Source organism: Heterodontus francisci, chromosome 19 (assembly GCF_036365525.1).
Source record: "Heterodontus francisci isolate sHetFra1 chromosome 19, sHetFra1.hap1, whole genome shotgun sequence".
In the NCBI taxonomy this organism is placed as follows: domain Eukaryota; kingdom Metazoa; phylum Chordata; class Chondrichthyes; order Heterodontiformes; family Heterodontidae; genus Heterodontus; species Heterodontus francisci.
The window spans coordinates 3,245,613-3,261,306 of record NC_090389.1 but is presented as its reverse complement, the minus strand read 5'-3'; the positions used below and the strand labels follow the sequence as shown (position 1 = coordinate 3,261,306).

The window sequence follows — 15,694 nt, the reverse complement described above, 5'->3', positions numbered from 1 at the left end:
GTGCTGTATCTCTAAATAAAAATTTTTAAAAATAAATTCCAGTGTGCCATTTTATAGAATCTCACTTAAAGTATTTGACAAATAGAATGCCATATTCACTGCTTCCAAAAGTCCCCGTGTTTCAGCAGCTAAAGTACTTTTAATAACAATTTTTATTTTCTTAGCTTCCCAAGCTGAAGGTAAACATTTCCGATTTTTACCCATAAGAATTATTATGAAAGGTATTCTAGTGCAACTGCTATCAGGAAGATTAGCATGTGAAGCATCGCTAACCATGACTGGTTTCATGTTCTTTGGGTCATCTAAGGATGGGAATATTTCACCAGATTTAGTTGTTTTTAATGCTTTATTTCGCTTTAAAATACTCTCTACTTTAGGCTGTTTCACTCCAGTACATCAAAATCAGCATCTGTTATAGTCTGAGTGCCTAACCGATTCAGCTGACTAATCGAGCTTCGCAATTCCTTTGACTTATAGATATAACATCATCTTTCTATGACAACCTACTATGATTAATCCGTATGGGAATAACACTCTCTAAATAGGATTGTTAATTTGCAGTTATGCCAGACCTATCCTGTTTACTATCTAAAGCAATATATTTAAAAGCCCCACAAGCCTGGCTCCTAATTTTAAATTCAACTCTAGTCTTAACAATAACACATTTCTCAAATTCCACAGTACCACCCAATAAGAAATCAATGACATGCATCATGAAGATGCCTGAAAGTTTCCATTTATGATACCAATAAAACATTGTAGGATCTGCTTTTAGTTGAACACGACCTATTTTAGCAAAACAGATCTCACCGAGAAATACCACACGCTGGAGATATCATTTAGGCATAGACACATTTGTTTAACTTCCATAGTTTCCTTCTGCATCTGCTGCCTCTTTGGGCGGTCTCAGAAACACTTCTCTCTGAAAAGTATCACCCTGCAGAAATGCAGCTTTTATGTTGATTGATCTACACTCCCATGGATATCTGAAGAAAAGAGCTAAAAGAATTTTCAAGATTACGTTTCCAGCTGTGGGAGAGTCACTCTAACATCTGATATTACCCAGTCACTCTTCAAAACCCCTTGCAACTAGCCTCTGCTATCATGTTTATCTCTGGACATCCAGTTGGTAAAGGATAGTACTGGAGCCAGTCTTTACTCAGCCTTGTGTTTATTTGTAGAGTTAAACATTACAAGCATACCCCTAACTTAACCACACCACAGTTTCAATATTGCAATAATTGTCTGTTCATATGTGCTCAAGTGAAACCCCAGTAATTCCCACCACCTGCATACAATTAAACACAATTGATGCGAAGGATGCTGGAATTCTGAAATAAAAATAAAATGCTGGAAATGTTAAGATTAGACAGTACCTGTGGAGAGAGTTAAAATTTTAGCTCACTAACCTTCTGTCAAAACTTTAATCATGTTTTTCTTTATTCATTCTCAGAATGTGCAAGGCCATCATTTATTGCACATCGCAGTTGTCCTTGAGAAAGTGGTGGTAAGCTGCCTCCTTCAACCACGGCAGCCTGGGTAGTAAATATATTCCTACAGTGCTGTTAAGTAGGAGTTCCAGGATTTTGACATAATAATGCTGAAGGAAGGGCAATGTATATCCATGTTAGGATGTTGTGTGACTTGAAATTAGCAGTGTTCCCATGTGCTTGCTGCCTTTGTTGTTTTAGGTGGGAGATTTTGTGGGTTTGGGTGAAACTGTTGAGTTGCTGCAGTGCATGCTGTAGATCAGGGATTCTCAACTAAGGGTCCTTTGGAAGGTTTCAAGGGGTCTGCCAAAAATAGCTAGAGAATATGTAGAATGCTGGCTTTGTGCAAACCACCTTTGCGACACTCTTGTGATTTTTTAAACCCACACTCGAATGCCACAACCATTCAATTCAGCTAACAGCCGGTAACTGAGCTTCGCCACTCATGCAGGCACAAGAAGGCTCGCAGCTGCAACTCAATACTATACCCTTCACTGCAGCTGCATCCTGGTGCCCATGCCCCTCACAGAAGCCTTGATCTGTTGCCCATGCCCCTTGCCCAAGCCGCGATCATTCACACCACACATCAGCCCAAGCCTGCATGTTGTCCAGATCTTGCTGCATGTGGGCACAGACTGCTTCAGTTTGTGAAGAATTGTGAATAGAACTGAATGCAGTAAATGATTAGCAAACATCCCCACTTCTGACCTTATGAAGGGTAGGTCACTGATGAATCAGCTGAAGATGGTTGGACCTAGAACACTACCCTGAGGAGCTCCTGCAGCAATGTTCTGTGGCTGAGATGATTGGCCTCCATCTTCCTTTGTGCTAGATATGACTGAAGCCAATGGAGAGTTTTTTGCCAGGTCCCCATTGACTTCAATTCTACCAGGGCTCCGGGGTGCCACATTCAATCAATTCTGCCTTGATGTTGAGGGCAGTCACTCTCACCTCTGGAATTCAACTCTTTAGTCCATATTTGGACCAAGGCTTTAATCCTAGCAGAACTCAGCTGATCATCAGTGAGCAGGTTATTCGTGAGGAAGTGCCATTTCATAGTACTGTCAGCAATACCTTCCAACATTTTGTTGATGATTGAGAACAGATTGATGGGGCATGGCTGGTTTGGATTTGCCCTGCTTTTGTGGACAGGACATACCTGAGCAATTTTCCACTTTATTGGGTAGATGCTCGTGTTGTAGCTGTACTGGAATGGCTTGGCTAGAGGCATGGCTAGTTCTGGAACACAAGTTGTAAGCATGACAACTGGAATATCTTCGGGACCTGTAGCCTTGGCTGTGTCCAGTGTGCTTAGCCATTTATTTTTTTTTTTTATTTAGCGATACAGCACTGAAACAGGCCCTTCGGCCCACCAAGTCTGTGCCGACCAACAACCACCCATTTATACAAACCCTACAGTAACTCCATATTCCCTATCACCTCCCTACACTAGGGGCAATTTACAACGGCCAATTTACCTATCACCTGCATGTTTTTGGATGTGGGAGGAAACCGGAGCACCCGGCGAAAACCAACGCAGGCACAGGGAGAACTTGCAAACTCCACACAGGCAGTACCCAGAATCGAACCCGGGTCCCTGGAGCTGTGAGGCTGCGGTGCTAACCACTGCGCCACTGTGCCGCCCATTTCCTGATATCATGTGCACTGAATCAAATTGGCTGAAATTGGAGACGTTCTTGGAGTCTCCTTCTCCTATTTGTCCCTTATTGCTCCACATGATTCACAACCGGATGTGGCATGACTGAGTCCTGCCTTGCAAATGAGATGGTTATTTCTTAGATTTCCATAGTTTTATTAAGTTCTCTTTCATTTTTCATGAAATGTTTCGCATTTAGCCACTGGCAGTAGCTATGTGGTCTGAGCAATATGCATGTTTTCTCATGCCTCCCACTAACTTGGCCTTAAATCTTATAACCAGTTCTGGTTCAGTATTGCTATGCATTTAGAGGCTAGTTTCCTTTTGAGAATTTATAGATTTAATTTCAGTTATGGTCTGTCCATTAACTTTATGCTGTACATCAGTTACAATATGTATTTGGACTGGATCACCACATAGACTCAACACTCTTTCTATTGTTTCCAAGTCAAATCAACAGGATCTGGTTCTTCAGTCGATTGACCGAGCAATCGAAGCTATTCATAACGCAGCAATGAAAACTGGTGGCAAATACAACCTGCAGCAGCGTGAAGTTTTGCAGTAAGTCCCTGCAGCAGCCAGGACACTCTGTGTGGATGTGTGAGAGATTGTGTGAGTGTGCATGTGAGTGACACACAGCCAGGTCTGTGTGAGAGTGCATGTGAGAATGACTAACAAAGACAAGAAAATAGGCAACAAGTTCGCTTGGCCAGTGCTAAACGGTATTTCTCCAATGCAAGAAGTCTAGGGAATAAGGCAGATAAGCTGAGAGCACAGGTTGATACGTGGGAGTATGATATAGCTATTACTGCGATACAGCTGAAAAAAACCTCAGGAATGGCTGCTCAACATTCCTGATTACAGGGCTTTCAGATGAGATAGAGAGGGGGATAAAAAAGGAGGGGGGGGGTCGCAATATTGATTACAGAAACAATTCTAGCTGTGAGGAGGTTGATATGGTAGAATGATCATCAAATGAGGCCAAAGGGGTTGAACTGAAGGGGAAAAAAAGGGGGCAATCACATAACTGGCAGTGTACTATAGACCCCCAAAGAGGGAGGTAGAAGAGCAAATATGTAGGCAAATCTGTTGAGAAGTGCAAAATCAATAGGACAGTAATTGTAACTACCCTAATATTACCTTGAGTATTGCTGAAAACAGAGACATTTTGTCAAGGCTTTTTGTCTTACCCTCATCAAGACAATTCGCAAGTAATGTAAAGGAAAGCACGAAATTTATACTCAGAGTGCTGATTGGTTGGCAAGTAGACTCTGATTAGTAGAGGCGTTGCTATGGAGAATGCACCAGTTTATGGTGACGAACAGTTAACTGCCAAGCTTTGTTTGAAATTTAAACCAGGCAGCTTGATTCTGGTCAAGCCATTGCCCTGAGGAATAAACCAGCGAATGGCTGTCACTTATTTCGTTTAGCTGAAACAGATGCAACGTGTGTAGATGTTCTTTCTGTCTGCAAAGAACGGAGCCCTGTGTATAAATATGTGTAGCTTCCAGTACACGTAAACGTGCCACACTGCAAGCCTGACGGACAATCTTAGATTGGTTGTCAGCATAATTCTTAGCACACTGAGGATTATTTAGCAAATATTGTCCAATCGCCGAATCGTCGCTAATGTTGGACACTGTGTTTTGAATTTTGCAAGCACGGGCTGGTTGGGTACGGTTTGTACCTTGCCCGTTGCGAACAGCGGAAGGGACATGTTGTTTGATACGATCCTGCAGTCTTTGGGACTAAAATCTGACAAGTCCCCAGGTCCAGATGGCCTACATCCTAGGATTCTAAAAGAATTAGCTGCAGAGATAGTATATGCACTGGCTATGATTTTCCAGAATTCCTTAGATTCAGGAATGGTCCCGTCAGATTGGAAGTTACCAAATGTTATGCTGCTTTTCAAGAAAGGAGATAGAGAGAAAACAGGGAACTACAGGCCAGTTAGCCTAACATCAGTCATTGGGAAGATGCTGGAAACTATTATTAAAGGACTCTTAATATTGCACTTGGAAAAACATGGTTTTACTAAAGGGAGATCCTGTTTGACAAATTTATTAGAGTTTTTTGAGGATGCAACTAGGAAGATAGATAAAGAGGGACCAGTAGATGTAGTCTACCTGGATTTTCAAAAGGCATTCGATAAGGTGCCACATAAAAGATTATGAGGCAAGATAAGGATAGGGCAAGATAGTTATGGAAAAGAATAGGACTGGTCCTCAGGTTGAAGTCCTAAATTGGGGGAAGGCTAATTTCGATGGCATCAGACAGGAACTCTCAAAAATTGAATGGGAGAGGCTGTTTACAGGTAAAGGGACATCTGGCAAGTGGGAGGCTTTTAAAAGTGAGATAGGGAGAGTTCAGGGCCGGCATGTTCCTGTTAGATTGAAGGGCAAGGCTGGCAAGTTTAGGGAACCTTGGTTGACGAGGGATATTGAGGGTCTGGTCAGGACAAAGAAGGAGGCATATGTTAGGTATAGGCAGCTGGGATCAAGTGAGTCCCTCGGGGAGTATAGGGGATGTAGGACTACACTTAAGAAGGAAATTAGGAGGGCGAAAAGGGGCCATGAGATTTCCCTGGCAGATAAGATAAAGGAGAATCCTAAAAGATTCTGTAAGTATATTAAGAGTAAAAGGGTAGCGAGGGAGAGAGTAGGTCCCCTTAAGGATTAGTGTGGCAATCTATGTGTGGAGCCACAGGAAATGGGCAAGGTCTTAAATGAATATTTCTCGTCCGTATTTACCCTGGAGAAGGTCATGGAAGCTAGTGAGTTCAAGGGAGGGAACACCGATATCCTGGAGCATATCAACATTACAAAGGAGGAGGTGTTGGAGGTTTTGAAGTGCATTAAGGTGGATAAATCCCCAGGGCCTGACCAGGTGAATCCTAGGATGCTCTGGGAAGCAAGGGAGGAAATTGCTGGGGCCCTGGCAGAGATTTTTGTATCATCGTTAGGCACGGGTGAGGTACCGGAAGACTGGAGGATAGCTAATGTTGTGCCTTTATTTAAGAAGGGCAGCAGGGATAAGCCAGGGAACTACAGGCTGGTGAGCCTTACATCAGTGATGGGAAAGTTATTGCAAGGGATTCTGAGAGACAGGATTTATAAGCATCTGGAAAGGCATGGTCTGATTAGGGAGAGTCAGCATGGCTTTGTTTTGATTTGATTTAGAGATACAGCACTGAAACAGGCCCTTCGGCCCACCGAGTCTGTGCCGACCATTAACCACCCATTTATACTAATCCTACACTAATCCCATATTCCTACCACATCCTCACCTGTCCCTATATTCCCCTACCACCTACCTATACTAGGGGCAATTTATAATGGCCAATTTACCTATCAACCTGCAAGTCTTTTGGCTGTAGGAGGAAACCGGAGCACCCGGAGGAAACCCACGCAGACACAGGGAGAACTTGCAAACTCCACACAGGCAGTACCCAGAATTGAACCCGGGTCGCTGGAGCTGTGAGGCTGCGGTGCTAACCACTGCGCGTGGGAAATCATGTCTCACGAATTTGATTAAGTTTTTTGAGGAGGTGACCATGAGGATTGACGAGGGCAGGGCGATGGACGTTATCTACATGGACTTTTGCAAGGCCTTTGACAAGGTCCCGTATGGTAGGCTGGTCCAGAAGGTTCGAACATATGGGATCCAGGGTGAGCTACAAAATTGGCTTGGTGATTGGAGGCAGAGGGTGGTAGTGGAGGGTTGTTTTTCAGATTGGAGGCCAGTGACCAGTGGTTTGCCGCAGGGATCGGTGCTGGGCCCTCTGTTGTTTGTCATATATATTAATGACTTGGATGTGAATGTAAGGGGCATGATTAGTAAGTTTGCAGATGACACCAAAATTGGTGGTATAGTGGACAGTGAAGAAGGTTGTCTAAGGTTACAACAGGATATAGATCAACTGGGAAAGTGGGCAAGGGAGTGGCAAATGGAATTTAACGCAGACAAGTGTGAAGTGATGCATTTTGGGAAGTTAAACCAGGGCAGGACATATACAGTGAATGGCAGGGCCCTGGGGAGTGTTGTTGAGCAGAGAGACCTTGGGGTGCAAGTGTATAGTTCCCTGAAAGTGGCAGCACAGGTGGACAGGGTGGTGAAGAAGTGGCATGCTTGCCTTCATCGGCCGAGACATTGAGTACAAGAGTTGGGACGTCATGTTACAGTTGTACATAACGTTGGTTAGGCCGCATTTGGAGTACTGTGTGCAGTTCTGGTCGCTGCAATACAGGAAAGATGTGATTAAGCTGGAGAGGGTGCAGAAAAGATTCACAAGGATGTTGCCTATTTTGAAGGGCTTGAGTTATAAAGAGAGATTGGATAGACTGGGTCTGTTTTTCCTGGAGCAAAGGAGGCTGAGAGGGGACATGATAGAGGTATATAAAATTATGAGAGGTATAGATAAGGTAGATAGCCAGAGTCTGTTTCCCATGGTAGGCGTGACTAAAACTAGAGGGCATAGATTTAAGGTGAGAGGGAGGAGGTTTAAAGGGAATCAAAGGGGTAAATTTTTCACACAAAGAATAGTGGGTATCCGGAATGAGCTGCCTGAGGAGGTGGTGGAGGCAGGAATAGTAGCGACATTTAAGAGGCATCTGGACAGGTACTTGAATGAGCAAGGCATAGAGGGATATGGAATTAATGCAGGCAGGTGGGATTGGTATAGATAGGCATTATGGTCGGCATGGATACGGTGGGCCGTAGGGCCTGTTTCTATGCTGTACGACTCTATGACTGTAAGGGCTCATGGTGTTGGGGGTAATATATTAGAGTGGATAGAGGATTAGTTATCAGACAGGAAGCAGGGAGTAGGCATAAATGGGGCATTTTCAAGTTGGCAGGCAGTGAATAGTGGGGTGCCACAAGGATCAGTGCTTGGGTCCCAGCTATTTACACTCTATATTAATGACTTCGATGAAGAGGCAGAGATTAATGTATCTAAAATAAAAACAAGAAATGCTGGAAATACTCAGCAGGTCTGGCAGCATCTGTGGAGAGAGAAGCAGAGTTAACGTTTCGGGTCAGTGACCCTTCTTCAGAACTGGCAAATATTAGAAATGGAAAAGTTATAAGCAAGTAAAGTGGGGGTGGGGCAAGAGATAACAAAGGAGAAGGTGTAGATAGGACAAGGTCACAGAATAGCTGACCAGAAGGTCATGGAGCAAACAATATGTTAATGGTGTGTTGAAAGACAAAGCATTAGTATAGAAAGAATGTTAACGGACTGAAAATTTAACAGCCGCAAGTACAAACATGAAAAAAACAGTGGGTAAGCAAACTGAACAAACTAAGATGAAATGAAATAAAATAAACATTAAAAAAAAGGAAAAAGAATAAAAAAACTAAAAATGAAAGTAAAATGGGGTGCCCATCATGCTCTGAAATTATTGAACTCAATGTTCAGTCCGGCAGGCTGTAGTGTGCCTAATCGGTAAATGAGATGCTGTTCCTCGAGCTTGCGTTGATGTTCACTGGAACACTGCAGCAATCTCAGGACAGAGACGAGAGCAGGGGGGAGTGTTGAAATGGCAGTGTAATCGAAGTGTTGTAATGTATCTAAGTTTGTGATGATAGAAAGCTCGGTGGAAAGGTAAGCTGTGGGAAGGATGTAGAGAGGCTGCAAAGAGATATAGACAGGTTAAGTGAGTGGACAGCAAGATGACAAATGGAGTATAATGTAGGGAAGTGGTCGTAAAAATAAAAAAGCAGAATATTTTTAAAAAGGTGTTAAACTGATAAGTGTTGATGTTCAGAGAGACTTGGGGGTACTCGTACAAGGAACGCATAAAGTTAACATGCAGGTGCACCAGGCTATTAGGAAGGCAAATGGCATGTTGGCCTTTATTGCAAGGGGATTGGAGTACAGGAATAAAGAAGTCTTACTAAAATTATACAGGGCTTTGGTGAGACCACACCTGAAATACTGTGTGCAGTTTTGGTCTCCACAGTTAAGAAAGGGTATACCTGCACTGGAGGCAGTGCAGTGAAGATTTACTAAATTGGTCCCTGGGATGAGGGGGTTGTCCTATGATAGGCTGAGTAAATGGGCCTATATTCTTGAGTTTAGAAGAATGAGAGGTGATCTAATTGCAACATACAAGAATCTACAAGGGCTTGATAGGGTAGAAGCTGAGAGATTGTTCCCACTGGTCAGGGAATCTGGGACACAGTCTCAGGATAAGGGGCCAATCATTCAGGACTGAAATGAGGAGAAATTACTTCACTCAAAGGGTTGTGAATCTTTGGAATTCTCTACCCCAGAGGGTTGTGGATGCTCCATCATTGAATAACTTTAAAGCTGGGTTAGATAAATTTTTGGTCTCGCAGGGAATCAAGGTATATGGAGAGCAGGCAGGAAAGTGGAATTGAAGCCGGAGATCAGCCATGATCGTGCTGAATGGCGGAGCAGACTCGATAGACCCATATGGTCTACTTCTGCTCCTATTTATTGTGTTCTTGTGGGGCATAAGGCCTATATACCTAGCATCACACTGGCATTGAAATTTATATATCACCTTACTCATTTGTTTGATAGGCAAGGCGTCTTTTTGGCTTGACGGCAGCATCCTGTTAGTGGTGAACACCACACAGGTTGCTGCTGCATAGTAGCATAGTGAAACTGCTCGCTTCATCTGTTGCTCAAAGTTTTGGGATATATTACCCTTCCAGGGTAATCTAAGGTAGACTGGGCAAATAGATGGTGTTGCCAAGGGATCTCCTCTAGGCCCAGCTCTGGCAAACATCTTTGTTGGCCCTATTTACGAGGTAGCCGTTAAGGCCAATCTTAAAGCGCGTGGAACTGTAAGAATCCCAACACGTCTATTTACCAGTGAAGATATCTTTGAGGGAATGACACCTATCCTCCTACCTCTCACATATTTCCGATATGTAGATGATACATTTATAGATTATAGAGAGAGAGATTATAGAGAGATACAGCACTGAAACAGGCCCTTCGGCCCACCGAGTCTCTGCTGACCATCAACCACCCATTTATTCTAATCCTACATTAATCCCATATTCCCTACCACATCCCCTCCTACATTAATCCCATATTCTCTACCATTCTACCTGCAGTAAGGGCAATTTACAATGGCCAATTTACCTATCAACCTGCAAGTCTTTGGCAGTGGGAGGAAACCGGAGCACCCGGCAGAAACCCACGCGGTCACAGGGAGAACTTGCAAACTCCACACAGGCAGTACCCAGAACTGAACCCGGATCGCTGGAGCTGTGAGGCTGCGGTGCTAACCACTGCGCCACTGTGCCGCCCATATTTTGCTATATTTGAATCTGCAGCTGCGTGTAATAATTTCCTTACACGTCTTAATGGGCATCCTGCGTTAAAATTACCTTTAAAATGGCGCAGTCAAATGAGCTCGCTTTCCTTGATGTACTGGTTGAGAAATCAGCTAAGGGGTTCTCTACCATGGTCTACTGCAAACCTACCTTCACTGGTCAATACAGATGTTGGGATTCTTCCAGTTCCACGCGTTATAAGATTGGCCTTGTAATTAGGGCCCGAGCCATTTGGTCACTATGCAAGCTTGATGCTGAAGTCGGGCGAATCAAAGACATCCTGAGCAATAATGGCTACCCTGATCAGATCATTTCTCGCTGTAAATCGCGCAAACTTATGAATGGGCCTAAAGCCGCCTTTTTCGGCCCTGAAAAGTGCCCAGTCTACCTCAAATTACCCTGGAAGGGTAATGTATCCCAAAAATTTGAGCAACAGATAAAGCTAGTTGTTCCACGCTGCTACTATACAGTAGTAACACGTGTGGTTTTCGCCACTAACAGGATGCTGCCGTCAAGCCAAAAAGACGTCCTGCCTATCACACATGAGTAAGGTGATATCTGAATTTCAACGCCAGTGTGATGCTAGGAATATAGGCCGTATGCCCCAAAGACTGGTGGATCGTTTCAAACCATGTCCCTTCTGCTGTTCACAACGGGCAAGGTACAGGCCGTACCCGAAGAGCCCGTGCTTGCAAAACTCAAAACACAGTGTCCAACATTAGATGTGATTCTGTGATTGGACAACATTTGCTAAATAATCTGCAGCGTGTTAAGAATTACGCTGCCAACCAATCTAAGACTGTCAATAGGGCTCGCTGTCTGACGCATTTGTGCGTACTGGAAGCAACATATATTAATACACAGGGCCCTGTTCTTTACAGACAGAAAGAACATGTACACACGTTGCGCCTGTTTCAGCTAAACAAAATAAGTGACAGCTTATTCATTCCTCAGGGCAATGCCTTGACCAACCAGTTTTAAATTTCAAACAAAGCTTGGCAGTTATTCACCATAAACTGGTGCATTCTCCAATGCAACATTTCTACCAATCAGAGCCCACTTGCCAACCAATCAGCACTCTCTCTCACATAGGATACATTTGTTGCTTTCCTTTACATTGTTGTTCTTGCGTATTGTCCTGATGAGTGCAAGATGAAAGGCTTTAACAAAATGTCTCTGTTTTCAGCAATATTCAAGTTCTGTACTACCAAACAACTAATATAAACTGGGGTAGAATTAGTGCAAAAGATACAGAGGGCGCAGAAATCTTAAAATGCATTCAGGAGAACTTTTTTAGCCAGTATGTGGCAAGCCCAACAAGGGAGGGTGGTTCTGGACATAGTGTTGGGGAAGGAAGCAAGGCAGGTAGAAGGCGAACCTGTTCGGGAGGACTTGGGTGGAAGTGATCATATTCAGTTAGATTTAGGGTAGTTATTGAAAAGGACAAAGATAGTCCAGGAATGAAAGTTCTCAATTGGAGAAAAGCTAACTGTATGTCTGAGAGTGTGACCAACAGCCGGGTGTGTCTGTGTGAGTGTGACCAACAGCCAGGTGTGTCTGTGTGAGTGTGACTAACAGCCGGGTGTGGCTGTGTGAGTGTGACTAACAGCCGGGTGTGTCTGTGAGTGTGACTAACAGCCGGGTGTGTCTGTGTGAGTGTGACTAACAGCCGGGTGTCGCTGTGTGAGTGTGACTAACGGCCGGGTGTGGCTGTGTGAGTGTGACTAACAGCCGGGTGTGGCTGTGTGAGTGTGACTAACAGCCGGGTGTGTCTGTGTGAGTGTGACTAACAGCCGGGTGTGTCTGTGAGTGTGACTAACGGCCGGGTGTGGCTGTGTGAGTGTGACTAACAGCCGGGTGTGTCTGTGAGTGTGACTAACGGCCGGGTGTGGCTGTGTGAGTGTGACTAACAGCCGGGTGTGTCTGTGAGTGTGACTAACGGCCGGGTGTGGCTGTGTGAGTGTGACTAACAGCTGGGTGTGTGCGTGCGTGCACGTGCGTGTCACTGGCCTGGGTATGTATGTGTGTCCACAAAGTGCTGTGATATCTAGGTAAACAATAGTATTAACAGAGAAATGACTCAAACAAAGCCAGGAATGCTTTCTTAATTTTCCTGGTTACTAATTGTTCAGCAATGATAGAGAAGGGAAAAAAGAACAGATTGGGAGCTGTTACATTGTTGGCAGTATTTTCTACAGCTCCAAACAGGGAGGCGATAGATAAGCAAACTTCAAAGGTGTAAGAAAAAGTAGTGATATTCGGAGACTTTAATTACCCTATTATAGTCTGAGAAAAACATAGTGCAAATCGTGGGGAAGGAGATGGATTTCTGATACGTGTAAGGGAGAACTTCCTGGATCAGTATGTCTCCAGTCTGACCAGAATGGAAGCCGTGTTGGACCTGGTTCTGGGAAATGAAGTAGGGTAAGTGGAGTGTGTTACAGTAGGAGTCATCTAGTTAACAGTGACCACAACATAATCTAGTTTAAATAAGGTGTGACTGGTAAATAGCTGTTAGGGTAAATTTTAGCTTATTAAGGACCCAAAGGGAAATCTTCATGTAGAGGGAAAGGACATGGATGAAGTGTTAAATGAGTACTTTGCATCAGTCTTCGCAAAGGAAGTAGATAATGTGAAGGTTACAATAAAATGGGCGAGGGACGTTATGGACAGGATACTAATAGAGAAGGTATACTAAAAACAATAACCTTACTGAAAGTTGGCAAGTCACCTGGTCCAGATGGAATGCATCCTGGGTTGCTGCAAGAAGCAATGAATAAACATACGAATTCGGAGCAGGAGTAGGCCACTCGGCCCCTCGAGCCTGCTCTGCCATTCAATAAGCTCATGGCTGAACTGATTACTCCACATTCCTGCCTACCCCTGATAACCTTCCACCCCCTTGCTTATCAAGAATCTATCTACCTCTGCCTTAAAAATATTCAAAGACTCTGCTTCCACCGCCTTTTGAGGAAGAGAGTTCCAAAGACTCACAACCCTCTGTGAGAAAAGTTTCTCTTCATCACTGTCTTAAATGGGCAACTCCTTATTTTTAAATAGTGACCCCTAGTTCTAGATACTCCCACAAGAAGAAATAGCCTTTCCAAAAGCACCCTGTCAAGACCCCTCAAGATCTTATATGTTTCAATCAAGTCGCCTCTTAATGTTCTAAATTCCAGCAGATACAAGCCTAGCCTGACCAGCCTTTCCTCGTAAGACAACCCACCCACTCCAGGTATTAGTCTAGTAAACCTTCTCGGAATGGTACAATGGTGCAAATAACAGAGGCATTGGTTGCAATCTTTCGATTCTCATTGGATACAGCAGTAGTGCTGGAAAACTGGAAGGTTGCTAAGGTTATACCACTATTGTAGAAAAGGGAGAGGGATTAACCAGGAAACAATAGGCTGGTCAACCTGACATCAGTGGAGGGGAAGATATTGAAAACCATTAAAAGGGACAAAATAAGCTTTCATTTGGAAAAGCATGGGTTAACCAAGGATCTGTTAAAGGCAAATCATGTCTGGCTAACTCGTTTAATTGGTAATAGAGATGGTTGATCAAGGTAGTGCAATAGATGTATATATGGACTTCCGGAAGGCTCTTGACAAAGTACCACATGGAGGCTTATTAAGAAGATGGAATTAAGGGAACAGTGGTTGTATGGTTACAAATTTGGCTCAGGGACAAGAAGTAAAGGATGGTGGTCGATGAGTGTTTTTCAGACTGAAAGCTGGTTTGCAGTGGCGATCCTCAAGGGTCAGCATTGGGTCCATTACTCTTTTCTGTTTTTATGAATGACCTAGACTCTGGTATAGGAGCAGCATTAGAAGGTTTGCAGTTGATATGAAACTTGGTGAAATAGTAGTGATCTGGAGTTACAGGCTTCAGGATGACATAGACAGGATGGTGAAATGGGCACAAACATGACAGATGGAGTTCAATGCAGAGTGTGGATGCATTTTGGGAGGATTAATGTGGAAAATCATGGCATGATATTGCAAAGTGTAGATGAGTAGAGAGACTTTGATGTTCATCGACACAAATCCTTAAAAGTGGCCGGGCAAGTTGATAAAGTGGTAAAGTACAGGTTACTTGGGTTTATAAATAGAGGAATGAAATATAAGAGCAAAGAGATCATACTAGATCTTTATATAAGTCACTGGTTCGGCCTCAGCTGAAGTATTGTAGACAATTCTGGAAAGATCTGGAAAGATGTAAAGGCCTTCGAATATGTAGAGAGGAGAGTCACCAGGATGTTGGTAGGGATGAGAGACTTCAGTTATGAGGAGAGGTTGGGAGAGTTAGGCCTGTCTCCTTCGAACGCAGAAGGTTAAGAGGTGACCTAACACAGGTTTTCAAGATGATGAGAGGTTTTGTTAGAGTAGATAGAAAAAAGCTATTTTCTCTGGTGAGTCATTCAGTAACTAGAGGTCATAAATTTCAAATCATTGGCAAAAGATTGAGACAGAAGATCTTTTCTTTGTCATTTCTCGAGTTGAATATCCGTTCTTTCCTGTCAAGGAAGCTGATCCACCATCGAAAGGACACAGTTGCTCGTAAAGGCCAGATTTTAAGCCAACACAAAGCGGTTCTCTCACCTGGCTTCATTGAGAGCCAACTGGAAGCACCACACAAGCCAGACAGAATGAGCAAGATCCCACCTGATCCAACAACAAGTCCATCTGATGCCACCCCTCCAGAGGGTGATGTTTACCAGGTAGCACAGATGTAGAGGATACAAAGGAAACAAACATTAATACTTTTTACTTTCTTCTGCTTAGTATTTGCTTTTGAGTCATTGCAGATTTTGTTTGTGTTTAAGGTTCATGTTACTTTGTAAATAAAAGTGCACGTTAACAATAAGGGAGTGATTTCATCATAAATAAAATGGATATGCAGCGAGCATTAGTATCTGTTCAAGGTTTGCAAATGATCAGGAAAATAAATATTACCTGCTTCCATCCAGACACAGATGAGGGTCACTAACAGTGGGATGGGGGGTTGTGCAGGCTGAACAGAGCACCATGTGGCTGAAGTTTGGAGAATGTTCATGTACCACTTTGACTGTCTTACCAGCACTACACAGGAGCCCATCAAAGCTCAAAACTTCAGATGTTTTTTAGTTTTCAGTTTTTTAACCATGACACAATATTGAAATCTGCAAAAATGGGAATACAGACCTGATTTTAGCAGTGTGAGCGCCAAGAGATTTTAACTGTGGACGACAGTG

At 43.6% G+C, this 15,694-nt stretch overlaps 1 protein-coding gene across 4 annotated transcripts in view; it reads left to right on the top strand.

The window, feature by feature from the left end:
* Positions 1–15,694, top strand: part of LOC137379934 (NCK-interacting protein with SH3 domain-like) — a 423,995-nt gene that overhangs the window by 179,950 nt on the left and 228,351 nt on the right. For 3 of the 4 annotated variants that reach the window (XM_068051319.1, XM_068051318.1, XM_068051321.1), the window contains exons 2-3: positions 3,596–3,708; positions 14,986–15,181. The exons of the other annotated variant lie outside the window; for it this stretch is intronic. In XM_068051319.1, coding sequence (XP_067907420.1) covers positions 3,596–3,708; positions 14,986–15,181 — 309 coding nt within the window. The remainder of the gene's footprint in view (positions 1–3,595; positions 3,709–14,985; positions 15,182–15,694) is intronic. 4 annotated transcript variants of the gene reach the window in all.